At 58.1% G+C, this 26,754-nt stretch overlaps 1 protein-coding gene across 1 annotated transcript in view; it reads right to left on the minus strand.

The window, feature by feature from the left end:
* The window catches only part of UMODL1 (uromodulin like 1), a 65,832-nt gene that overhangs the window by 33,867 nt on the left and 5,211 nt on the right, over positions 1-26,754 (minus strand). Inside the window, exons 5-10 of the mRNA XM_042956677.1 lie at positions 19,406-19,567; positions 18,482-18,603; positions 16,235-16,421; positions 3,900-4,154; positions 2,047-2,159; positions 342-561 (exon numbers count right to left, since the gene is read on the minus strand). Coding sequence (XP_042812611.1) covers positions 342-561; positions 2,047-2,159; positions 3,900-4,154; positions 16,235-16,421; positions 18,482-18,603; positions 19,406-19,567 — 1,059 coding nt within the window. The remainder of the gene's footprint in view (positions 1-341; positions 562-2,046; positions 2,160-3,899; positions 4,155-16,234; positions 16,422-18,481; positions 18,604-19,405; positions 19,568-26,754) is intronic.

Genomic DNA, 26,754 nt, shown 5'->3' on the forward strand with positions numbered 1-26,754 from the left:
TACGTTTGGGCCAATGAAATAGATATAGACGCCTACGTTAGCAGGTGGCCCGGCCGCAGTGGTGCTGGGGCCTGACACACAGTCAGCCCCCGGTGCCCTTGCCCTCGAGGGTCCTCCAGCCCAGACCCACCCTGTGTTCTGGCCATCCGTGGCAGTGAGCTGCAGGGGCTCTGGGGTCCCCGTCCCACCCGGAATAAGGAGATGTGAGACGCGGGTAGGCTCCCCGATCCCACGGAGAGACTCAGAATGAGGATTCACATTTCACGTACTCGATCCACCTTTTAGAGGGCCAGGGCTTTGGGGTGCCCCGGCGGCAGGCTCGGGCGTGGAGGAGAACTGACCTTGCACGAGCGTCCCCCGCGGATCAATCTGGAACACGGTGCTGGCCAGCAGAGGCGGGAGCATGGGGGCCAGCGTGGAGACCCCCACTGGGAACTCGGGGTCCTGCACGGTCAGCCTGAGCGTCGCCACCACGCTTCCAGCCTGGAGAGAGACCATCTGTGTCCTCAGCTTCCCTCTCCTGTGCAGGTCGGAGACGGCTGGCGGGAAGGAGTTTTCAACCTGGCCGAGAAGAGGCGACAGGCACTCACATAGAGCAGAGGCCTCCGTTAGCGTCTTAGAAAACCGTTCATCGGGGCCCGGGTGACCGACGGATGGTGAACAGAATCCACGCGTCCCCTTCACGACCAAGAGGCGGTGCCCACAAACCAGCCCCTTGGGGCAAGCCGAGGCACCCCAGCGCCCTGCACCCCAGCTGGGCCTCCCCAGGGACGGCCGGGCCGGGCCGGGCCCCGTCGGCCTTGTGCGAGTCCGCGAAAACCACTGCAATCGGGGTCCCCATCTGGAGCATGAGATGCCCCATCCGCTCTGTGTGCACACCCGAAAACTGGTGTGTGACACACAGACCCTGGGAGTGGACGGACAGACTGACTGACAGGAGGGACCCCGGAGGGACGATCCCATGGCCATTTGGAGCTGCCCCCCTCGCTGGCTGCATCCACCAGGAGACACACAGGCAACCAGGTGCCGAGGCCAGCGTGCCGAGCAAGGGAGACACCAGCCTTGCCCCGCGCCCCCCCACACCGTGCCTGCACACACGAGAGGGTTTCCAGGCAGGAGAATGTGGACCCTCCTTCCGTCCATCCCACGTCTACACGTCCTGCAAGCACAAACTGCTAACTGCCCTTCAGCTGCAGGGTCTCTTTCCAAGACGTCTGTAGGATGAACAGCGTAGGAGGAGACAGCGGTCCCTCCAGAGCAAAGGGCAGACTTGTTCATGTCTGATCCCGTGAAGATTGTGTCTCTCTCCTTGGAGCAACGTTTAGGTGGATTTCGGCCCCTTACAGGATCCCGTTTCCCTAAGCTCGGGGCCGCCCAGCTGAGATGCAGACCGCTGTGTGTGTGTCCCCCCCCCCCCCGGCCCCTCCGTGTCACCCCCGTGGGACTCGTGGGCCAGAGGGAACTGGCAGCAGCCTGAGGCTCACGCTGCCTGCCGCGCTGTGAATCCCGCGTCTTCGACCGGCGCCTCCCGACAGAAACGGGCTAAGTCATCGGTCTGCAGGAAAGGGAAAATCTCAGCCCATCCATGGTTCTGGACGGTTCAGCAAGTTGCTTCGCTCCCCAGTCGGGTCCCCGCTGGCCTGGCTCTCCCCGGCCGCGGGCTGATGGCTCCGGTTAGCCACGGAGAGGGATGGGTACGGGCACCCCCGCTACAGGCCTTTCGAGCGAAGGCGCCCCGGAGCGGGAGGCAGATGCCCAGGTCCCCCGGATGGAAGGTTCCACAGAAAGCCCGGCTGCAGCATCACGTGACAGAGCCCGTCTGAATCAAAGCACGGTCTTCCGAGACGCTTTGGCCCCAAATCTAGATTGAGTGCCCCACATGCGGGGAGCACGTGGGTAATCACCGTGGGATCTGGGCTGGGGGGACGCGCCCTTGTGGCGCCGTCGCAGAGAAGGGGCTCGGCGTGGGGGCGGGTGCACGCGGGAGGCTCGCCCAGACGCCCCCTCCGCCCACCATGGGCCACCGTGGTGGCACTTTGGCTTTACCTCGTGGAGCAGTTGTCGAGAAAAGTCCCGGAACTCGGTGCTGCTGCGGTTGAGAAGGGCCCCCGTCACGTTGCGGTTGAGGACCCTGACGGTGACTTGGAATACCCGGGCATCTGCAACAGCGGGGGACAGGGTAGCGGAGGCTGGCCATCAAAAGTCACGTGCTTTGCTGGCACCGCTTCCCAGGAAGCCTCTTCTTTTGAGGGGACGTTTGTTGGAGGATAGAGAGAAGCTGCTGGATCGGGGAGCCGCGTTGGGGGACGTGATGTAAGGGTGGTTTACTTCTGTGCTGGAGGGCAGGAGCCGCCTGACACACACACACACACACACACACACACACACACACACACACACACACACACTTCTACACCAGGGCAGGGACGGGCGGGACAGGGGCAGAGGCATGCCCTTGCTCGGGAAGGCTCTCAGCCGGCACACATAGGGTCTGAAGGCCCCTGTGGTCATCCATCACCCCCCATGGCTGCCACTTTCCCAGCCCGATCACACGCACACAGCCAGCCAGCCAGGTCCTCACGCCGGACCCACCCGGGGCCCCAGCACTAATGTGACCAATGCGCCCCATCCGCCCGGGGCCTTCCAGGTCTGTGCCCCGAAATTCCCACGTAAAAGCACACTCTGCCCCAGGCCAAGCAGCAGGGGTGGTCACCTGCGAGGGAGGCACCTGTCCTTCGGACACAAGAAAAGCTGGGGGAGTAAGGTGGGACTGGGTGACACCCAGCTCTTCCTTTCCTGAGCGTAAAACCGAGGTCGGCGGCCGAGCCCGCTGTGTCGCCGCGTGTCCGCTCACCTAGCAGCCTCTCCCCTCCCCAGCTAGCGAGCTCGGGTCGCAGGGGCCGTTTACCACCACTGCGTGCACACACCACGAGGGCCCCGGAAATGTCACCCGCGTTGTGCGCCGTGCCACTCTGGACCTTCGCCCATCTTCAGAGGAAACAGGTGTCCCTGTGACGTCAGCCTCAACTCTGCCCACGGCACACCGCCTCCTGGAAGGTCAGTGCCCACCTGCGCCCGGGGAGTCTGCATTCTCCGCGAGAATGCCCACCACCTCCCAAGGGGCTCCTGACGCGGCCGAACTAACTCAATAGAGCTTTTAAAGGGTAGAGGCCGATGTCATCAGAGGCCTGCTCATTCCGTCCCTCGTTCGCCCACCGCCACCGTCACTGGCGCTAAGCCCCGCACGGGACAGGCCCCCGCTGCGTCTTGTGTGCAGCTGTGTCCGTGTCAGGGAGCTTTACCCTCCCCGGCACCCACGTCCGCAGCCAGCGGCCGCCTAGGACACGGCTCCCGCCACCGACGTGACCGGGGCCTGCCCCACCCAGGGGCCGCCTGGCCCGGCCAGGGGGCATCAAGTCACGAGGTGGGGTGAAGTCGGCCACCTGCAGAGCCCCCCCCACCCCCCGGGCCACGCCAGCTGCCCTGTTGGAACTGAATCCCCAGCTCGTACCTATAACATGTTGGTTTAGGTGCAAGAAAACCCCTTCACGGCACCCACGTAGCGGGCACCACGGTAGCTTTTCGAGTGCGTCGCGGGGGAAGCGAGGCAGCGCCATGAGGCTTTCAGGTGACGTGAGCTGCGGTTTGGGGGAGTCACAGACTCAGCCCCGAGAACTCGGTGCGCGGAAGTCTCTCAGCGCGTGCGAATCTCTACCCTTTCTGCTGTGTTACACTTTCTGCCCCGCTCTCTGCTTTCTCAGTCCTTCCAACCTGAACGCGGGGCGCCCCGTGGACCCTCCTCACTGCAGGTGGGAGAGCGAGCCCCCCGGACGAGATGTGACGTAGGGGCGCGAGGGGAGACCACAGGTAGCAGGCGGAGCGCGCACACGTGCCCTTACCGGTTCTGACGGCCAGTGTGGCGGTGACGTTGGCCCCGCACCCCTGGTAGCCGGTCCGCACCCCGTAGAGCTCTCCGGCCTCCAGCCCCGCCACCTCCAGGCTCCTCCCCGCGGTCCTGGCGCTCCGGAGGAGCTCCTCCCCCTTGTACACCTGCACGTGGAAAGTGCGGGGCCAGGGAGAATGTAAATGCCAAGACACCCGAAAGCTGCTGCTGGTGACGTTGAGGGTCATGTAGTCCCGGATGGGAGGGCAGTCTGTGGAAGAAGAGAACGAGGAAGATGAGGCGACACCAGAGAAGCAACGAAAAGGCGAAAAGCCAGCAGTGGGACTCCGTCAGGCCAAGATAAAACCCTTCTGCACAGCAAGGGGAACCATCAGCCCGCAGGACGGGAGGAAATGTTCGCAAGTCACGTGTCCGAGAAGGGGCCAACATCCAAGGCGTAGCGAGGACGTCTACAACTCGGCAGCAAAAACGCCCCCCAGAGTCCAGTTAAAATGTGGGCAGAGGATCTCCGAAGAAGACGTCCGCACGGCCAACAGACACGTGACAAGACAAGATGCTCAGCGTCACTGACCATCAGGAAATGCAAATCAAAACCACACGCAGACACGAGCTCACGCCTGTCAGCGTGGCCAGTTATCAGAAGGACGAGAGAGAACGCGCTCGCCGATGCGGACGTGCGCCGCTGGTGGGGGTGTGGTGAGCCCACGGCGGGGACGGGATGCGGGTGCCTCAAAAAGTTAAAAATAGATCTACCCCACGCTTCTGGGCGTGTATTCAGAGCAAAGAAACCACACTTTCCGGGAGACACCGGCACCCGCCCCCCCATGTTCACTGCAGCGTTATTCACAAGAACCAACACAAATGCAACCCAAGTGTTTGCATTGTGGCCACAATGGTGCGTCAGGGGATGAACTGTGTCCTCCCCAAATTCATCCCTTGGAGCCCTAACCCCCAGCACCTCCGAATGTGACTGTGTTTGGAGATCGGGTCTTTAAAGAGGTGATTTAAAGTGAGGCCGCGAGGGTGGCCCTACTCCAATCTGACCGGTGTCCCTATGGGAAGAGATCAGGACAGACACACACAGAGGGACCACCAGGTGAGGACACGGGAGGGGACGGCGTCTGCACACCCAGGAGAGAGGCCTCAGGAGAGGCCAGCCCTGCCCACGCCTGGATCGGGGACTTCAGTCTCCTGGACTGGGAGCGAATGGGTTTCTGTCGTTTAAGCCGCCCAGGCTGTGGTGCTCTGTTCGGGCTGCCTGAGCAGATGAGCACACATGGGGTGTGCCATTTCTGTGCTATGTTTGTAAATGTGATCTCGACCCCAAGTCACAGGGCCCCAGTGTTCTGATTCACTCGCTTGTGGTCATCTGCCCAAGGACCTCCGCCGGGATCGCTCATCACTCGGAAGCTTTGGCTCGGAGGGAAGCCAGAGTCACGAGTCAGGCCGGGGCTCCTCGCGTGTCCCTGTCGAAATCCCCGCTTCAGGGAGCAGTACTCTAACATAACAACCAAGACCTGTTTGAATACTCAAACAGAAGTCAGTCTCTCTTTGGGAAATAGGAATTCTGTAAAAAGTAGACGGCCCTTGGTCTAGTCACCATAATTTTTACATCAGAATTTGAGTTCTATAGAAAACAAGCCATGAAGGCTTTTAAAAAAATCTTTGAAAATCCAAAGTAAAGAAAAAATAATTAAAAAGTGTCTGACGTTCCCCCAAGCCCCTCACATAAGGATTCATAGGACACATGCTTTCCAATAGCATGACAAAGTCCTGTCTTTCTGGACAAATGCGTATGCCTCCTCTCAGTCAAACATAAACGCTGGTACAATTCAGCCTGTTTTGCCTCGGCTGCCAGGAGGCTCAGAATCAAGTTTCATGCCCCACTCTTGTCCTTCGCCCAGCCTTGCCGTGTCCTGAAATCACAGAGCCCTGTGTGAGTGTGCTTCCCCACTGAGCCCCCACGGGGCCCCCGGGCAGGTGGATATAAACCACTGGACGCTCATGCCAGGTGAGCCCAGCCCTTCCTCCGCCGTCATTCTCGCCCACGACCGGTGCCCATCTCACTCCTCACTGTTCCTGGTGACTCTGCTAGGATGGGAGTGTCTTTTTTACTGAATTGTCCAGTATTTTTCTGTGCGTTTCTCACGCAAACGGACAGGGACGCAGTTTCGCATCCTTCCCGATGCCGTCTTTTGTGGCAAGAAAAGGAAGACGTGATTTGGCCGAGGGGCGGCCAGGTCTTGGGGCCTGAGACTGTGGGTCTCACCCCCACCTCCCCGCCACTGGAACCCTGAAATCAAAAAGACGCCCCCAACCTTCCAACAACCACGTGGCGGTCAGCCTGCCCCTCAGCAACAAAGGGGTCGTGGGAAAAGCAAGGAAGGGCTACCAAGCCTTCTCCCCAAATCCGCTCAAAGCACAATGTTTCCACGTAGGCAGGCCACACGACTGTGCTGACAGCTCAGAGCCTGGAGCCTGCTTCGGATTCTGTGTCTCCCTCTCCCTGCCCCTCCCCTGCTTGGGCTCTTTGTCTCTCTCTAAAATAAACAAACATTAAAAAAAAAGTTTTAATAAAATTTTTAAAAAATGAAAAAGGCTGTCGCTACATCTGTGAAATGACCTGATGAATGGGGCACGGGAAGAGTCTAGAAGGTACCGGGCTGGCTGGAGATTCAGTCACTCTTCAGTTAAGATGCAGTCGGTCCCTAGGTCCCTGGGCCAAGAAGCTGCCGACCCGGCCGTTTTGAATGCTGTGAAAGCTTCCGTGCTGCCGTGGGCCCAACATTCCCGCCGCTGAGAGAGTCTGGGGGCCTGAGGAGCCCCCCCTCCCCCGAGGGTAAGGAACGCCACCACCAAGCACTCACGTGGCTCTTTCTCCCATCGAACACCCGGAGCTATTCGCACTTGTCCACATTGAACCATTTTTGACCAACTACCGCGGTAACTTCGCGTGATTCGACGTTCATCCAACATCACTGCACGCTCGGCATCACCACCGACACTGATGGAAACGACGCTGAATTAAAGCCCACTGGCGTGCCAGACACGCGTGCCCAAATGACCGAGCCAGCGTGGCCCCATTCCAGGGACTTGGACCGTGGGGACTCACAGGGAGCTCTGAGCTCCCTCTCCCATGACACCGTTCATGCCGCCGTGCGAGCTGTCAGTGATGCGGGTACAGCCAACGTTTGCCGAGTGCCGTGGGCACCAGGCAGGTTTTCCCGTTTAGTCCTTCCAACAACGTTACATGATGGCTCTACTAGGATCCCATGCTACAGAGGACACAACTGAGGCCCGGAAAGGTCAAGGAGGCAGTCAACGGCAACACTGTCCAACAAGTAACGACAAAGTCACTTGCTGTCTATCCCACCTGGGTGCTATACTGCATAGTGACCTCCCAGGACAGCAGGTCCTAATCCCCAGAACCTAGAAATGCCACCTTCTTTGGGAAAAGGGTCTTTGTAGGTAGGAGCAAGTTGAGGATCTCGAGATGAGATTATCCTGGATCACCAGGGCTGACCCCGAATGCCATCACCAGACTCCCGTCCTCCAGGTCCGCCAGGTGCGTGAGAGGGTCAGTGGCTGTGGTTTTAGGCACCTCGTCTGTGGCTCTTTGCCACAGCCATCCAGGAGGTGGCCTCTTCTTAAACCGCTTTCCAGGCCACTGCCGGCTGGACAGTGCTGCTTATGGGAAGCTTCCTACATGCTTTGCTGCACATCTCACAGTCGAAGGCTGATCGCACCTCCCTAGGACAGACCCGGAGCCGTTTCAAATGGAAACGGTCCTTCTACCCCCTCCCTCTGTCTTCCCAACAACTTGGGTTCTTGTCCCTCACTAGCAGGACACCTTCCCATCGCCCTAGAGCTTTCCAACGCTCCTCTGAAAACGTGGCCCCAGAACATAATGCCCAATTCTTGACTCTGCGTGATCCGAGGGTACCGTTGCCCTCACGTCTTCACCATCCTACAGCCGTGAGCCAGATCCGGAACCTGACATTTGTCTCGGTGACACAGCAGATTCCCTGCGTCCCCGGGTCTGGAACCGCGTTTCTTCTGGGCAACCCTGACCCATCTCTGGAGAAGCAGATCAGGGGCTACCGGGAACGCCCCCTTTCCCGTGATCTCCCGGGTCCGCCTCTGTTCCTCTTTTCCCTCCAGCCTGCCAGCTTGCCACCTGAAAAGGTGTCACCCTGTGAAGGTGGAAATGCGGAGGACTCCAGCCAAGATGCTGAGCGCCCGGTTATCGGAAGCCTGGCCGCCAACGAGGAACGCTGGCGTCCGTGAACCTGAAAGGCTGCTTCTCGCCAGCCCCGGCCGCCTCTCCAGCCAGCAGCCCTGCGCTGGCCAGGCCACAGGTTGGCGAGACGTTTCTTCATGGAGCGCAACAGCTGTGAGGCGCCAGCTGGGAAGGAGACAGTGTGGGAGGGAGTTAGGGAGACCCTGAATACAGTTCCACCTGATCCCGAAAACAGATCATGTTCCCGCAAGAGAAGCAGGCACCGCGAGGTTACTTCTGACGGCTCTTGCTTTGTGCAAGAATCCAGCCGCCCATCGCGTCACTCACTGGATGACTAATTTCACAGGAACAGCATCGGGGATTCGTGCTGTATTTTCCACGGGTCTGTGCTTCCAAACCATTCCAGTAGACTGCTCATTTATATCAGTGTCTAAATGGAAAACATATGCCGCTTCCCTGAGCGATGTGCAGTTGGGATTCACTCCGCCTTCCTGGTCTGGAAATGCCGCCTGTGTCTCTCCTGCCCTGCGAGAAGTGAGGTCAGGGCGGTGCAGAGTTTTTCCCACTTGTGTTTCGCTCTCGAGCGGCCCTTGATCTCGAGGGAATCTTGTCGCCCACGGCGTCGAACAGCCTGGCAGAGTCTGGCTGACGGCATCCCTCACGGTGAGTCGGGTCTGCTGTCTTTTCAGGTTACTAGCCAGAGGATTTTCGGTGACTGTATTCCAACCTTCTGTGCTCGCCGAAGGACAGGATCCTGCCCCGGAGGCCACAGTACAGGAGACAGAGGATGGTCTGCGGGAGGCTCTGTGCGAGGCTTAGCGGGCACATTTGCGCGTGGAGGGTGGTGCTGATGTCGAATCAGACCCCAAAGTCAGGAAGCACAGCAGAGGAGCGTTTTGTGGCCGGAAGTGAGGCTGGCAGGTGCATTTTTTTTTTACCACCCGGGGACCCGAGGAATAGTCACCGCTAATAAACACTTGCTGAGTGCCTACTGTTTGCCAAGTACAGGGATGCACTGGCAGTGACCAGGAAACGAGCCTCCCGGCCCCGTGGGATTTCACCTGCCGCGAGATGGAACATTCTAGTGGGAGAGGAATGCACACCGCCCGCTCCTTGAGGGGTGCTGGGGACCAGCCCCCTCCCCAGCGGGGGCTCACAGCCTCTGCCCCTTACCCACAGCAGAGCGGGAAGAGTCAGTAAATAAAAACCTTCAATTATCACCCCAGTCCGGCTCTGCATCAGCAAAGAAAAATCCCACCACCCTAGAGTGCTGGTCCACTCCTGACCCTACACACGGGGACACGGCCCGCGGGATGCCCCGTGGCGGCTCTGGGTCAGGAACAGATCATTCAAAATCGGAGAGGTGTCCTCCAGCCAGAACACTGCTAGGAAAGGTCGCCTCGGGTGACGGACGGGGACCGGGTTGTCCGTGAGAACCAGCTTTGGGACCTTGTGCCAACGGTCACCTTCCTTTACCTGGACTTTCTCTTCTGAAAGTAAGTGTGATAGGGGCAGGTGCCTCCTGGGGGCGCTCTACAGGTTAACCGAGGTGAGACCATAAGGAGCTTATTACAAAACCAGGGTGAGTTAAGTGCTAAGCAGCTCTTGGCCGTGTTATTATTATGAGCAAAGGGAGGGACCTCACTGTGATGCTCCTTTAAAGGGGAAAGGCATTGAATTACATTGCCAATCAATTCATGCTCAGTGATAAGAACACTCTCCTTAACCACTTTGCAGAGTCAGTGGAAGTTCTGGTCTGCAGAGAAGAATGTTGGGAGCAAACTAAGTGCCCCCCCATGAGGAAGATTGCACAGAACCTCATGTCATTGCTGCGGAAGGTGATCACAGGGGTCCCCGCTTCTCCGCGGGGGGGACATCTCAAGAGCCCCAGTGGATGCCTGAGCCACGGGTGGCACCGCACCCTCTCACATACTCTGTGCTCTCCTGCATACGTCCCTGTGATAAAACTCAACTTATAAATCAGGCACGGGGAGAGATTAGCGACAGTAACAACAAAATAGAATCATAACAATATTCTGTGACGAAAGTTACGTGAACGTGGCCTCTCTCTCTCAAAATATCTTACTTCCCGGAACTCACCCTTCCTGCGCTGATGGGCATTGTGACAAGATACCCACGTATCCAGGCTACGTGCCGACATGACATCGGAAGGAACTTCGTCGGCTTTCAGACCGCGGGTAAGTGACACCGTGGAAAGCGAAACCGCGTACGAGGGGACCGCTCTGTTACCCAGCCATCGGAAACCATACTCGTGAAGACCGGTTTGCATCCTGGAAGACTCTCCGTGACAGGATGGTGAGTGAGGGAAGCCAGGAACAAAACCGCACTGACGGCAGGATTTAAACAGCGCCAAAAACCTGGCAGTGACCAAGAAGACAGAAACAGTTGCTGGGACACCGACACCAGCATTTGCCCTTCCTCCGTAGGTACAAGCTGTTAAAGTAACAAATCAGGTTCTGGGAGGAAGAACGGGACCTCGTGAGGTGGGCCAAGTCCAAAGCGAAGGTGCCAAGCCCGTCACAGCCCGTCCTGCACCCTCCTCTCCCGCCAGCCCCCGCCTGCAGTTCGTGCCCGGTCGCGAGGCCTGGTGTCGCCCGCCGACGTGTGTCCCCAGCAAGCCCGCTGTCCCCCGCCAGCCGCTGCTCCCGCGTACCCCGCTTTGCACCCTGCCCAGCTCAGTTACAGCGGGGTCAGTCGCTGCACATGGTGGGAAAGCCCACGGAACGGGGCTGGGCCCGCAGGTGTCCCCCTCACGTGGAGAATGTCTGAGCCACCTCAGGCCCGGGCTCCTTCGCTGTCTGTGCTCCTCCGTCCCGAGGGTCTATCCTCAAAGTCACCGCGTGTTCACCACGTGAACACGGCCTTGGCCATCTTAGTCCCGGGCCCACCCTGGTCTCAGCAGGGCCAGTGCCCTCAGGCAGTCTTCCCAACCCCCCCTGGAAACTTCCACTGTATCTCATTGGCTAAGGTGAGTCATGGGCCACCCTACCTGCAAAGGAGGTAGGGAAAAGTGGTCTTTGCGGCTGGGCACACATCCACACAAAGCTCACTCCAAGTGCCGTCACTAAGGAAGGAGAGACCGGGTTTGGGGTCTGCCACGACCCCTCTGGTCTATTCTCTGCCCAACAGCAGAGCACGCCTGAACACAGGTGCAGTCATATCGTCCCGTCTGCCGCTGAGCGCCCTCCAGAGTCTGGTCTGACTCCAAGGACAGACGGCAATGTCCTGCTTGCTCCTGAAGCCATAGGAACGGGACCTCACGTATCATGGAAGAAAGGGGCACCACCTGTGGAGTATGAAGGAGTCTTGCCAAAACAGGTCAAACCTGAATCTGAATCCCATGGTGCGTCTACATCAGGGGTTCGTGCCCTGGATGGGGATCATAGGCAGACATCAGGGCTCCAGGAATGTAGATAAAATGTAGTCGTTCCTTCGATCAAGGCTCTGGTACCCACAGAAACCACAGAAGCCGCCTACCACAGGACAGTCTGGCGCTTCTCTAGCATCCTCTGGATGGTTTAGCACGGTTAAACTGCACGATTTAATCAGTACACGAGGCTGTGTAGAGCTTCCAACTCAGTTTGGGTTCTCCCAGAAGCAGGACCTGAGATGAGGACTCCTAAGCAGCTACTTTGGGAAGCTGGAGCAGGAAAGTGGGGAGACAGGGAAAGGAAGGTGACAGGGAAGTGTCTTCTACGGAGGTGGTTCCAGAGTAGACAACCACCTGATTCCCTCGGGAATCTCTGAGACGAGAGGCCACAGGCGTGCCCCTCCTGTGAAGGCTTCCGGTGGGGAGACGGAGCGGCCACGCCCAGCAATGGACAGGGGACCCAAGGGATGGGAGGGGACAGTGTGGCTTCGGACAGCTGTGTCACCATTCGGGGTCATAAGATTTTGATAAGTGTGTCCCCGTATGGTCAGTTTGCCTCGTCATCTGTGCATTTGATGCACCTGGGCACATTTTGTGAAGGGATCCACTGGCCTCACCAAATGCTCAGGGATCTGGGCACCATTAAAGGAAGAACCAGCTGTGGTTTAGAAAATTCAGAGGAGGGGACAGGTAGTGGCAGCTCCTCCCGGATGCCACTCGGCAGATCCCAGCTTACGGGAAACTCAGCTGGGCAAAGGGACCAGAGAGGTGGACCCCAGAGAGGTGGAGGGGAAACCCCAGATTGCACCTCAAACAGACTGTTAAGAAATGATGGGGAGGATGATGGGGCATCAGAAATCTCAACAGACTGGATGTTTGATGATACTAAGGAACTCCTGTTTTGTTTTTGTTTTTTTTTTAATGTTTATTTATTTTTGAGGGAGACAGCGAGCGAGCATAAGCAGGGGAGAGGCAGAGAGAGGAGGAGGGAGAGAGAGAATCCCAAGCAGGCTCTGCACCATCAGCACAGAGCCTGATGCGGGGCTTGAACCCACACACTGTTAGATCATGTCCTGAGTTGAAATCAAGAGTCGGACGCTTAACTGACTGAGCCGCCCAGGCGCCCCTTGTTTTGGTTTTTTAAAGGATGATATGAGATGGTATTTGGGTGTTTTTTAAAATCTCTCAGTCTTGGGGCACCGGGGTGGCTACGTCGGTTGAGAGTCAGACTTTGGCTCAGGTCATGATCTCACGGTTGGTGGGTTCGAGCCCCGTGTTGGGCTCTGTGCTGACAGCTCGGAGCCTGCTTCGGATTCTGTGTCTCCCTCTCTCTCTGTTCCTCCCCTGCGTGCACTCTGTCTCTCTCAAAAATAAATAAGACATTTAAAAAAAATTAAAAAACATCTCTTACTCTCATCTCCTAGAGATACATCCTGGAACAGTGACAGATGAAGTGATGTGGTAGAGAGGGTTCCAGATAAGGGGTGGGGGTGGGCGGCCGATGGGGACAGAGACGGAGCAGAAAGGGTCCCAGGGGAACAGCACATTTTCATCATACTCCTCTCTGTGCTCGTACCTGTCTACAAGTTTCCAGAATAAAGACTGAAGAATCTGCGTGGCCTTACCACACCGGCACAAGGTCTTGCCCCCTTGTCCCCAACCCCTCCACTGCGCCCCGTGCCCACCACCTCCACGTTCCTGGACTCCACCGTGCACGCGCCTCTGCTGGGGCCTGGCCTCACCCTGGGTCTGAGTTTCCCGGGGCTGCTATAATGAATGAGCACAAACGTGGTGCTTACAAGAGAAATCCACTCTTAGGTTCCGAGGTCAGAAGTCTAAGATGCGGGGGTGGGCAGGGTTGTGTTTCTCTGGAGAATCCAGGGGAGTCTCCCTCGAACATCTCCTCTCCCTGGCTCTGCCCCCCTCTTATAAGGACCCTGTGGTGACTCTGCCCTTACAAATAATCCAAGATCACCCCCCGAACCTCAAGACCCTTAGCTAATCCTATCTGCAAAGTCTCTTCTGCTGGGTAAGGGACAGGATCACAGGCCCTGAGTCAGGATGCAGACATCTTTGGGGTTTATCATTCAGTCACACATCCTCCTTGCCAGCTTACCCCCAACTGCACTCTGGTCTCTGCCTAAAGGTCACCTTGTCCAGGGGCCTTCCCTGGCCACAGCACCTGAGACTGCCTACCCCCCCCCCACCCCCTGCAGGCTTCATCTCACCTGCCACTCTCCTTAGTCTCAGTAGCTGAACCACTTCCCCACCTTTGGTATTTGTTCACACCTGTGTTGTCTTCCCTACTGAAATGGGAGCCAAGGCAGCAAGGGCTCTTGGGCACTGAAGGGTCCATTAGAAGAGTACCTGGCAAATAGCAAACACTCATTAGAGTGTGTTGCACATGGGAATGGATGGATGAATAGACGGATGGATGAATGGATAGATGGTGGATGGTGGATGGGTGGGTGAATAGGTGGATGGATGGATGGATGGATGGATGAATAGATGGATGGATGGTGGATAGATGGTGGATGGATGGTGGATGGATGGGATGGATGAATGGATGGATGGACGGTTGGAGGATGGATGGCAGATACGTGGATGGATGAATGGACGGATGAATGGATTGTGGATGGATGGTGGATGGATGGATGGATGGATGGATGAATGGATGTTTGGAGGATGGATGAATGGATGGATGGATGGATGGATGGTGGATAGGTAGATGGTGGATGAATGGATGGATGAATGGATGGATGGGTAAATGGATGGATGGATGAATAGATGGATGGATGAATGGATGGATGGTGGATATAATGGATAGATAAATGGATGGATGGATGGATGAATGGATGGATGGATGGTTGAATGAAGAGATGGATGGATGAATGGATGGATGGTGGAAGGATGGATGAATGGATGGATGGTGGATGGATGGTGGAAGGATAGATGGATGGATGGATGGTTGGAGGATGGATGGTGGATGGATGGATGAATGGATGAATGGATGGTTGGAAGATGAATGGATGGATGGATGGATGGATGGATGGATTGATGGATGGGTGAATGGATAAATGGATGGTTGGAGGATAGATGGTGGATGGATGGATGGATGGATGGATGGATGGATGGGTGAATGGATGGGTGAATGGATGGATGGATGGATTGTGGATGGGGTGGATGATGGATAGATGGTGGATGGTGGATGGATGGAGGATAGATAGATGGTTGGAGGATGGATGAATGGATGGATGGATGGATGGATGAATGAATGGATGGATGTGCCCAGGTGGTTGCTGCTGCCTGAGAGAAGTGCTTTGGGGCTGTGTCGTCTGAAGGGTCATGAGTGATGGGGTCCCACCTCCTGCCCAAGGACAAACTTCGTACACGAGCAGTTTTCTGGACCAGAAAGGAGCCACTGCTTCCGGCATTCAGAAGGCACCTGCCACTCTCCCGTCGGCCAGTCTCCTGGAACAGCGGCTCAGACGAGGATACCCACTCGATCCCGGAGCAGCCAGGACAAAGGGGGACAGAGCGAGGCCACTTGACATTCCACCCAAGCCAGATGGAAAACACGAACCACCGAGTCACCTGCGGAACACCACCCCACTCCCTTGGCCAAATGAGTGACTATTCGCTCTTGACCAATCACGGCTTCTCTCGGTGTTGGCGTCCGCCTCCCTCTAGACGAGATGTACGGAGAATGTCCAGCCTAGACCAAGCCCCCCTTCGTTAGTCTCTCCCCACACTGTCCTCTAGCGGACTCTCTCTGACCCCCTACGGGACGGCCCCGAGTTCCTTGCTCTGTGCCTTATCTCGCGGCCTGGAGTCGCAAACCCTGTGTGCACACTACAGGTGCCTTCCATGGTCTGCGACCGAGGGCCCTGTCGGAGCGGACAACACAGGCTCTTCTCCTATCGGCACGGCTCGGCTCAGTCTTCAAGAACATCTGGGGATATCGAAGGGAGTAAAACGCAATCGCCGGAGTTTTCGGCGGCCTCCAGACCCTGGCGCGCCCCCCTTAGGGTGACCCTCGGTGTCACAGAAGCTGCACCTACAAGAGCAGCCATCGCCCCGCAGCTGGGGAGCAGCAGGGGCAGCTGCCTCCCGAGGGCAAGAACATTCCACGGGGCTCAGCCTTCCGCCCACATGCCATCCACGGCTGCTTTCAGGCCACCGGGGCAGAGCTGAGCCGTTGAGACGGAAGCCACGTGGCCCGCAGCCCAAAACGTTTACTGTGTGGCCCTTTCCAGAAAATGTTTGCCGACCCCTGACACAGACCCCTCCCACACACAAGAAGAAATACAGACAGTCTCTTCCAGACACAAGGCCACCTCTGTGTGCCTCACCAAGTGCGGTTTTGCACAGTTGTCCTGGACGGGCCTCCCAAGGCAAGAGGGACAGTGAGGGAGCCGAGAGCTGACGGAACAGGTTGGGGTTCATCTGTTCTGGGATTTGCTGACCGGCACTGGGGTGTTAGGACCCAGGGCGGTGTGGGGGAGACACGGAGGAAGGCGGGGGGGAAGGGCAGAGCGAGGGCGAAACCCTCCTGGAACCCGCACTTTGGAGCTCGGAGTTTAAACCCGGTTTGGGCCAGGATGAGCTGAACGCAGGTCGGACCACCCCCCACCTGCTGGACTGTCATCCCTGCAGCCCCGCCCCCTGCCACGGCCACCAAGGAGAGGAAAGGCAGCACCTCGCACCCGGATGTCGATCACTTCATAGACGCGCTGCACGATGCTGTCTAGCGTCGCGGAGACGTTGGCCACGGGCGCCGGCCACGGCAGGCCCAGCAGCAGCTGCGACACCGTGGTCGAGGGGTCCCCACTGGCCGACTGCAGGTGGTGGACGGAGGGGTGCAGCGGCTGCAAGGCACTGGTGACCTGTGGAGCCAGAGTCAGAGCGTCACTCAGTGGACGGGCACCCCATCGGGCAGACGGGGAGACTGAGGCCAGGAGGGGTGCAGACCAAATGCACACACACACACACACACACACACACACACACCACGCTACTCTGCAGAAAAGACCCTTTGCAACATTTCTACATCTGTCATCACCCCAGCAGACGTCCTGCAAACCAGACCCTAAATACTTTTATGACACGGTTGTCATGGCTCGAATCGTGTCCCGTTCAAAAACCCCGGTGTTGAAGTCCTAACCCCCAAACCTCGGAACGTGACCGTATCTGGAAATAGGGTCATTGCCGATGTCATTACTGATGACGAGGTCATTGGGGTGGCCCTTTGTCCAGTTCGACCGGTGTCCTGGACACAGAGGTGGACTCTGCAGGCCCGGGAGGGAGGGGCCTGGGACGGACCCTTCCCTCACGGTGCTCGGCAGGAGCCAGCCCTGCCCGCACCTCCGTGCCGGCCTCCTGGCCTCCAGAACGAGCGGGGGGACGCGTGTGCTGTGTGGGCCCCGCCTGTGTCACAGCCGCCCCACGGGAAACATCGGCCCCAGGCCCCCCAGCCCCACCCGTGCCCCGAATCAGGCGCGGAACCAGAGGGAGGGAACCCCCGGTCTCCTGTCGTGCGCGTCTGGGTCTCACTTTCTGCTTTGTTTTTGAGATGTCATGACCTCTTTCCTCAATTCATACAAACTCATCTTTCCCCGTCCTCGTGTCTCCAGACCCCAAGATAGCGTTGACCCAAGAGGCGGTTTGGGGGGCGCGAGAGCCCGGGTCCCCGGCAGACCGGAAACACCCCTCACGGGGGCAGGGACACAGCTTGTGACGTGGGAGGTGGAACAGGGTGCCGGCTCGAGCCTCGCGGGAGTCCCTGCATCAGGGAGCCCCGTGCTGGCCGCAGCCAGGAGCCCACGGGAGGCAGGTCCCCCCGCAGGTGGTCACAGTGTGCCTGGAGGGGCAGCACCCACTCATAAGAGAAAAGGGGTGACTCAGGACATTACTCCAAATGCCAAAAACCACAGCTCACAACCTACGTCATCAGCACCACCGTAAGCTCCTCACGTGTGCTTTTTAAACCTCAAACCCCCTGTCTCAGGTAGGATTATAATGATCCTTATTTAATGGAAGCATCTGAGGCACAGAGAGGTCAGGTAACTTGCCCAAGGTCACACAGCAATGAGTACCGTGTCGGGATTCGCCGGGAAGTCTGGCTTCTGAGCCACGTTTCGAACGGCCGACTGGCCAGCCCAGCCCGTCCACAGGCCACCAAGAGACAAAAATCACTTCCGGTTGGGACAGGCAAGGCGGCTTCCAGGTGAAGGCGATGGCTTGGAACACCTGCCTCGCTGCTTTACCGGACGGCCCGGAGCAAGGGGAGTGTGGGTGCCGTCTGTCTCGGGCCCCCCCCACCGCCAGCTGGTCTCAACATCGAAGAGGGACTCAACTCTGACACTGACCCCGTGACTCCCAGTCGCAGGAGGGGTGCAGCCTAGGCCCCCAGGTGGATGTCTCCGTAGCAGCCACGGCCCGCACCACGAGGGGGTGCCTTTCAACGGGCCCCCCTCGGAACACCGCCCCGTGCGCATTTTATTGCACACGATGCATACGTCTTGCAAGCTGCTCTTTTTTAGTTAAGAATTCACATTGGGGGACGCCTGAGGGACTCAGTCAGTTGAGCGTCCGACTTCGGCTCAGCTCACGATCTCGCGGCTCGTGGGTTCGAGCCCCGCGTCGGGCCCTGTGCTGGCAGCTGGGAGCCTGGAGCCTGCTTGGGATTCTGGGTCTCCCTCTCTCTCTGCCCCTCCCCCGCTCACACTGTGTCTTTGTCTCTCTCAAAAATAAATAAACGTTAAAAAAAAAAAAAAACTTAAAAACAAAACTTAAGAATTCACATTCGGTCCTGAGCCAGCCATTCCAGGGTCACCGGCGGGACCTTCCGCGACCCTCGGTTCCCACCCAGTGTCTCCACCTGTGTCAGCCCGGGCCGCCTGCCCTGGAAAGGAGCCCCGACCAGGCTCTCTGTGCCCCCACCTACCATGGAGTACAGAAGCCGCATGTGATTCAGCAGCCTGGGGTCCACCTCCTCCAGCTCCTTGAAGGCCATTTTCACCAGGACGGTCACGTCGTACCAGAAGGTCACCGGGTCCCTCTCTGGAGCTGCGTGAGGGCACACGCCGGTGAGCCGCAGGCCTGGGGGCAGGCCGGGGCCAACGGAGCCCCAGAGAAAGAAATCTGCTGCCAGGGACAGTGTGGGACGCTTTCCCCACCTGCTGAGCTCACTTCTCTTACGCTGTAATATACGTAATCCTACGTATACCATGGAGGTTATTATTACACACAACGTGCGCTAGGTATGCGGTATATAGTATGTGTGATATTTACGCTCATGTATGCAGTGTAACAGCATAATCCACACACACTGATACTATTTTATACTATGTATACCTGTTACCACATAACCACACGAAGATAGTACATATTCTACTGATACTATGACATACGTTACGTACGACACGTACCCATTATTTATATATGTTTCCCTAGTTCTGAGCCTTGACCAGCCCGTTCCCCTGGGGGCAGCCTACGGGGGAGAGCAGAGCTTTCCAGATCGGACAGGTGCGTGCTGAGGGCCGGGCCACACACCCGCGAAACCAATGCTCCGACAGCGTCCTCGGTCCCTGGGGTGCTGTGGGAGCCACCTGCCACCAGCCTTACGCCTCTGCACCGGGACGCAGCCCAGCTGCCGGCGAGTACCGTCCCGGGCCCCCGGGCTGCCTCGGGCACACTCGGGAGATCGGGGTCACTGCTCTTGCGGGAATATCCTCCCTCCCCGGGGCGCCTGTGAGCTCTCCCCGCCTGAGACTTCAGCGGCCGGATCTGGACAAAGACACTGCCCGGGAGCAGAACGTGGCCCGTGCACAGGGCTGCGGGCTCACCCAGACCAGAGCTTCGACCCTACCTCGGGGAGCGGGAGCCACACAGTGGTGGCCCCGGGGGGAGACGCAGCACTTCTGAAGCCCGGGGCAGTCTGTGTCCAGTGTGCACGGCGAGGCGGGTGCTCCTGGCCCCACCGCGGGGCAGACCCCGGGTCTCGAGGCAAACTCCCTGGACCGATTCAGGGCTGGAGGGAAAGTGATCAGCCATCAGTGACGTTGGCAGCGGGCACGGCGTCTGGACCCCCCCGGGCACCGGATGCGACCCGCGGTTCCCGGAGACGCACAGCGTGACCCACTCGAGGGCCGTGTCCTGGGCCGGGCATCGCCTCACCACATCCTGCAGAGCAACCACCGAGGCCGCTCGCTCTGACTTTAACATAGTCTAACCATCTTTCCCGGAAGGAGGGCAGTGTCCACTGGCACCCTGGGGGCCTCCTTTCTAGGCCAAGTGCAGGGGCTGCACCGCCCCTCCAGAGGCCCCCTTGCTGCTCTCTGTCCCAGTGGCTCACGCACTCACTCACTCACTCGACATTTACTTAGCAACTACTATGTGCCGGGCATGGGCTAGGTGCCCAGGATCCAGCAGTGGGCCGGAGGCCAAGTCCCCACCTCCAGGACACTGGGATTCCAGGGGGCGGAGGCCAGTACGCACATAGACCTGTGGAAACTCGGCCCAGGAGTAGAGGAGACATGCTGGGCCTTTGAAGATGAGACGTGGTGAAACTCCTGGAGAATCTGGGGGCTCGAGGGGACTGACCAGGAGTCAAGGTGCTGGTGCTCAGGATGATAGAAAACTCAAGAGCAGGGCGGAGAACCTGACCCCAGTGGAGCCAGGGCGCTGCCCTCAAGGGAGGCGCTGTGCTGGGGACACTCCTGTGGCAGGACCCGCCACAGCTCACGGGGCCGCACACCAGAGGTGCAGCTGGGGACCAAGGAGGCTGGGGGCGGCAGGGAGGGGCACAAGGAAGGTGCGACCCCGGTGCAGGTGTCCGAGGAGAGGCCCGTGTGATCACAGCCTTCCTGTCTCCCACCCCGGGGATGAGGGCTCCAGTCACCTTGCTGTCACACAGGCCCCCCCGGCTCCGCCCGGATTCATCTAAGGCCCTGCACCCCGCCGGGCCTTTGGAAGTGCAGCTCTGGGCCCTCTGGGCTCCAGGGAGAGCAGAGAAGGCCAGCGGGTAACCAGGCTCCGCAAAGGGGAAGGTTAGCCCCTGGGAGACGCGTGGGGTCCCACGTGGAAGGGAAGCCGGAGGGGCTGCAGTCCCAGGGACAGCCCTCGGGACTCCCCGGCGGTCTCCGCAGGATGCTCCACGGACAGAAGGGAGGTGGCGGCCCCTCCTTGCGTGGGAGCCCATCACCCGGGGCGGCTGTGCCAGCCAAGGAGGGGAAGAGAAAGCCAAAACTGCCCAGAGGAGAGTCTGTGTTTGCTCTTCTCACGGAGCCAGGCCGCCGCCTGCTGCCGGACCCACGCTGCTGAGCAAGGGCCCGAAGTTCGCTCTCAACACCATTTTCCTTTCCACGCTGTCCCTGGCTCCCTCGCCGCTTCCCAGGCTCCGAGTGGCTGTTCTGATGTCTAAAGTCCTGGAGGCACTGCCACGCCGGGTCTGGCTTTGGGGGCATGGAGGGTGGGCCTGTGGCACAGCCTGAGGTCCTCGCTGGGCTGGGAATAACAGCATCCCTGTAGCGCCACCGTTCAAGGACCTCAAGTCCATTGTTTTCTGTCCCATCGTAAAAACTAACGCTCTCAAGGCTAAGGAGACAGGAGATTAAATGTAAGATGAGCTCCCGGGACAGAAAAATGACATCAGGTTAAAAAATAAAATCCGGGGCGCCTGGGTGGCTCAGTCGGTTGGGCGTCCGACTTCGCTCAGGTCATGATCTCACAGCTCGAGAGTTCGAGCCCCGCGTCCGTCTCTGTGCTGACAGCTCGGAGCCCGGAGCCTGCTTCGGATTCTGTGTCTCCCTCCCTCTCTGTTCCTCTTCTGCTGTGCTCTGTCTCTCTGTCTCTCAAAAATAATGTAAAAAAAATATAAAAATAATTTAAATAAAGGAAAATCCGGGGTGCCTGGGTGGCTCAGTCAGTTAAGCATCCGACTTCGGCTCAGGTTACGATCTCACGGTTTGTGGGTTCGAGCCCCGCGTCGGGTTCTGTGTCTGGAACCTGCTTCAGACTCTGTGTCTCCCTCTCTCTCTCTGCCCCTCCCCGGCTTGTGCTCTGTCTCTGTCTCTCCCTCTCTCAAAAATAAATAAACGTTAAAAATTTTTTTTTAAAAAAAGCAAAATCCGAAAAACAGCGTGACGTTGAATTAACAGCGATGCTCAGTGTTGGTTCCTGCGTTGGGACAAATGCACCATGGTAACGAAAGACGCTACCATCAGGGGAGCTGGGGCGGCTGTGCGGGATCTGTCTACTGTCTTGCCACCCTCTCTGTAAATCTGCAGCTATCCTAAACTAAGAGGTTTATTTACATGGAAAGAAAATAGGGGCCACCAAGAAAAACCGGCTCCCCAAAATGGCTGCCTGATCTCAACAGAAGTGACTTCAAGTTGAAGTCCATCTTAAATGGGCTGCCACTGCCCCCCACCCCACCCCCCGTCCTCAGAGCTGGACGGCTTGCTGAGAGCCCAAGAGAACACTCAACAATTCGAACTTGGGGGAAAGTCAAAAATCTGCTTCTCCTTCCACTAACTCAACACAAACAATGAAACAGGACTGTCCAGTGCCTGGCAACCCGGGGTTAGTTACAGTTCAACGAGCCAGCCCGGAGCTTTCCGTCTGGGCAGCGGCACTGAAGCTCTCCCCAGGGCTCGGAATCCGATCGGCTCTGGAATAATCGTCCCGCCCGGCCTCCTTCCTCGGAGACCTCCTTCCCCAAAGGGGTCCTGGTCGTCAGCCTGGGGAGGCTCCCGGCCCCCTGGGGTCCTGGGCTTTCCCGTGAGCCTGCGGGAACCGGGGCCGTCTCTGCAGTTGGCGAGCATCGGTGGAGACGCTCCCAGGAATTCATCATGAGTGAGTCACGCATCGGTCCACAGCACTGTTTGTAGCATATGATACTCATCACGGCGTTCTTTATAATAAAGAGCTGGAAACAACGAGACGTGGAGTGGCAGGGGCTTGCTTAGTAAGTGCTGATACATCCGTCCATATGAGGCAATGCCATGTGGCCATTAAGTCATGCTGCGGCATAATACTTATTGACAGGACAGATGTTCCAGATACATTGCTAAGCGGTAAGAGCACAGTACGAAAAGTCTCAGCCAGGGTGACCAGGCTTTTCTAGAATGTCTGCCCCGAATGAAGACTCCAAGAGAATATTGACGGTGGTCATTTGTGGGCAGTGGGCTAATGCTAATTTCTCTTTGTTCTTTTCTGTTTCCAGATTTCCTGCGCGGCTCGTGTATTCACTGTCGTAATTGTGTTAACAATTGCATGGAAGTAAAATCACGCGGGACCTATCGTTGCCTCCCCGGTGCTGGACTTAAAAGAAATAACGGGAAAAGTCGTGTAGACTGAAGGGAACATCGCCCGTGTACTCTACCTGCCTTCCCTTTCTAGATGGTCGGGTGCTGGATGGGAGGGGACAGAAGCAGGCAGGTCTGAGGTTTTGCCGCGGCCTGGGGGTAGGACTCCCAGCCCTTTGCGAAGATACAAGTCAGCCCGCACTCGGAGGGAACTACCTTCTGCCCGCGTGTCCTCCCCAAGTTCCCAGGCTGCCCTCCCCCCCGCCCCCGGCTAACACAGGCACTGGCCCTGCCTTGTTCTGTGCAAATAACCAGCGGGGCTCCCGGGTCACTTAGAGAGACTTGTTCTGAAGAACCAGCCTGTCACCAGGCACCTCTGGACCATCTTTGATCCAAGGAGCCGAGCAAGTGTGGAGAAGGTCACGGTGCTCGCACAGCCAGCTGCGGGGTGGCACCAGGCCCTGGCACCACACAGGGGCCTTCCTGGGGAAGAGGCCCGAGCTCAGCGTCCGCCCCCCCCCCCCCACCTGCACCTGCCATGTTGACCCCCACCACCACCACCACGGCCCCTTCCTCCAATCTAACGGGGGGGTGGGGAGCCCAAAGCCCATGTCCACGCCACCTCGGTCAAGTCACCTGCCTCCCCCGTCTGTGACTCCTTCTGCATAAAGGCAATGCTCCTGGCCATTGGTGACCAGGAATCTGCCCGGCTGGCCTGTCACAAAGGACACACTCACGGAAGGCCCCCTTCCCCTTCTCCTTCCTTGCAGGCTCCTGACGGCCTCCTCTCTACACTGTTGCTGGAATGATGCCTCGAAGGCCCAGGGGGACCCCAGCTGCACTCAGTCACCTCTGAGGGGCCTCTAGTCCTCAGGGGAACTGTGGAGGCCTATAGAGCCTGGCCGCCTAAGATTTAAGGCGGGAATGTTTGTAGCCCGGGAGACGGCTGGCTGGCTGAGAAGCAGCAAAGCAGACCAGGAAAACAGGTCTCCTTTGAAAGGTCAAGGCTGGAAGCAGCCTGTGGGGCAACATGTTTTCTCACCCTGTAAATGCTTAATCGAAAGCAGCAAAACAGCCCCCTTCCTATGACGTATACACCGCCCCCGTCACGTTCCCCTCGCTGCCTGCACATCACTACCCTGATCGCACTGTTGCCCTGGATCACTTAGGAGTATGCTTTGTCCCTGCTTTGGAAACTGCGCGTCCCTTTCCCCTGCACCCCTTGAAATGTACTGGTAAGATTCTCGGCAAAAACCGGAGAAGAGCTTTGCTCAGGGCGTCACCCCTAGAGCGCTTGGCCCCCTCGCCGTTTCCTTTCTCTGCTTCAGGGGTCTGGAGTAATCTGTCACCCGCCGCCCCAGGGTTTGCTGGTCAACCCGGCAGGGAATCCTCCTCGTCCCGCTCCCCGTGTGTCCCCCGCCACAGCCCCGCCATTACCTGCAGCTTCCCAGAGAGCCCTGCCCGTGGGACTCTCTAACTAGAATGTTCTGGCCCTCTCCACACCTGGTGAGTTCCCACTTAAAGGCACCGAGACTCCAAAAGTGGGGTTGATGTCCCACGAGAGGCATTTCCTGGGGGCTGGCTTGTCGAAGGCAAGACAGATGGACAGCAGGTGGTGGGGAGGGGATGCCAGCCCTCCCTCTGCGAGCAGCCGCACAGAAAACACCAGTCAGCAGGACGGGGGCTGGGGGGGGGGGGGGCTCCTCCGGCCCCCGGACAGGTGACCTCACTAGTCGAGTGATCTTACAACAGCGAGCAGGTGGGAAGAGTGTGGCCTTCCCTGGTGAAAATGGTCAGAGCAGGGCTGCACCCACCTGCTACCTAACCGGGTCCTGAGCCTCCGTGCCAAGGTACCCACACTGGGTCCCCCACCACCCCCAGGAAGAGAGGTGCTCCCCGCGGGTCTCCCTTTGTGCACGTGGCCCCGGAAGACAGTGAAAGCAGAAAATGGGCCAGTGTCTGCACGGGAAGGGACTCCCCAGATCCAGCACCTGGGCAGGACACCAGGGGACTCTTTAGGGCGCCAGTGGGAACAGCCAGGTGGCACCAGGCTGGGGGCCCTGGGGTCATACATCCCCACCTGGTTTTTATTGGTGGTGGCAGCGTGGTGATGGTGGCCAAGCATCAGCCATGCCCGTGGGGTTGCTTCGGGCGACCTGAGAACGGCGAGCTCGGCCTGACTCAGGGAGCCAAGCCCACGCAGCCTTCTGGAAGGGCTGCCCCAACTACGTCCTACAGCCCCTGGGTGGGGAGGGGGCCGGTGCCCCTGGGTGCAGCGTCCAGGCCCCAGCCCGCTGCCATCCTGGCCATGGGCCCTGGGGGTGGGTCACGTGGGGTGCCCCTCCCAGACCCCCTAGACTGCCGCTGGGTGCCCGCTGGAGGCGGCAGACCTCATGCCTTGGGGTGGCCCCTCGGAACTCACTGGAGCCACATCCTTCCTACCTCCCCTCCCTGACTGGGTGGGGCCAGGGAGACTTTATGAGGCTCAGAAACTCATTTAGATCTGGTACTGACTCAAATGTAACAGCCACCGCCACCCACCCATGCACACACACCTGCATCCTTTCCCCTGGAAGAGGTCTTCTGGAACGTTCCCTCCGTGTCAGGAGGGCTCAGACAGTGCCGGGACACAGCCACACAGCGCGCCCTGGTAACTGCCCCAAGCATCTTCCCAACAGCCCTGAGGAAGGAGGAGGACTTGGGGTCCCCAGGGGGTGAGAGGGGCCGAGGGGACCTTTCTGTCTCTTTCACACATGGAGCCTCGGATTAGGATTTCAGTTAAAGAAAGCATTCCACTGCAACTTTTAAAAAGAAAAGATTGCTCTCTCTCTCTCAAAAATAAATAAACGTTAAAAAATTTTTAAAAAGCGGGGGACGCCTGGGGGCGCTCAGCCGGTTAAGCGTCTGACTTCGGCTCAGGTCATGATCTCACGGTTCATGGGTTCGAGCCCCACATCAGGCTCCGTGCTGATGGTTCCAAGCTTGGAGACTGCCTCCGATTCTATGTCTCCCTCTCTCTCTGCCCCTCACCCACTCACACTCTGTCTCTCTCTTTCCCTCTTAAAAATAAATACACATTGAAAAAAGTTAAAAGGAAAAGATTGGCTATCAATATAGAGGAGATTTGCAGTGCTGGTTCTCAAACTCAGCTACGTGTTCAAATTGATCGAGATCTTTAAAAAAAAAAATTCCAATGCCCCAGCGATGCCCCGACCAACTCTATAACAATCTCTGAGGACTGGACCCAGCCATCAGCGTTTCTAAAGCTGCCCAGGGGCCTTTGATGTGCAGCAGGCCTGAGAGCCACTGCGCCCAAACAGAAGTTCTCAAAGCGGGGTCCCCAGGGAGCATCGGTACCACCTGGGAACTTGTACTCCACCCCGACCCACGGGTTCCAAAATCTGTGGGGTGGACGAGCCATCCAGACAATCCTGATGCACGCCCCAGCTTGGGGACCATTGTTCCAGAAGGACCTAGCAGGTTCAGCTTGGGGACCATTGTTCCAGAAGGACCTAGCAGGTTCAGCTTGGGGACCACTGTTCCAGAAGGACCTAGTAGGTTCAGCTTGGGGACCACTGTTCCAGAAGGACCTAGTAGGTTCAGCTTGGGGACCACTGTTCCAGAAGGACCTAGTAGGTTCAGCTTGGGGACCACTGTTCCAGAAGGACCTAGTAGGTTCAGCTTGGGGACCACTGTTCCAGAAGGACCTAGTAGGTTCAGCTTGGGGACCATTGTTCCAGAAGGACCTAGTAGGTTCAGCTTGGGGACCATTGTTCCAGAAGGACCTAGTAGGTTCAGCTTGGGGACCATTGTTCCAGAAGGACCTAGTAGGTTCAGCTTGGGGACCATTGTTCCAGAAGGACCTAGTAGGTTCAGGGCTAACGGTGTGCACAGCGACCATCCTGAGAGT

Source organism: Panthera tigris, chromosome C2 (assembly GCF_018350195.1).
Source record: "Panthera tigris isolate Pti1 chromosome C2, P.tigris_Pti1_mat1.1, whole genome shotgun sequence".
NCBI lineage: Eukaryota > Metazoa > Chordata > Mammalia > Carnivora > Felidae > Panthera > Panthera tigris.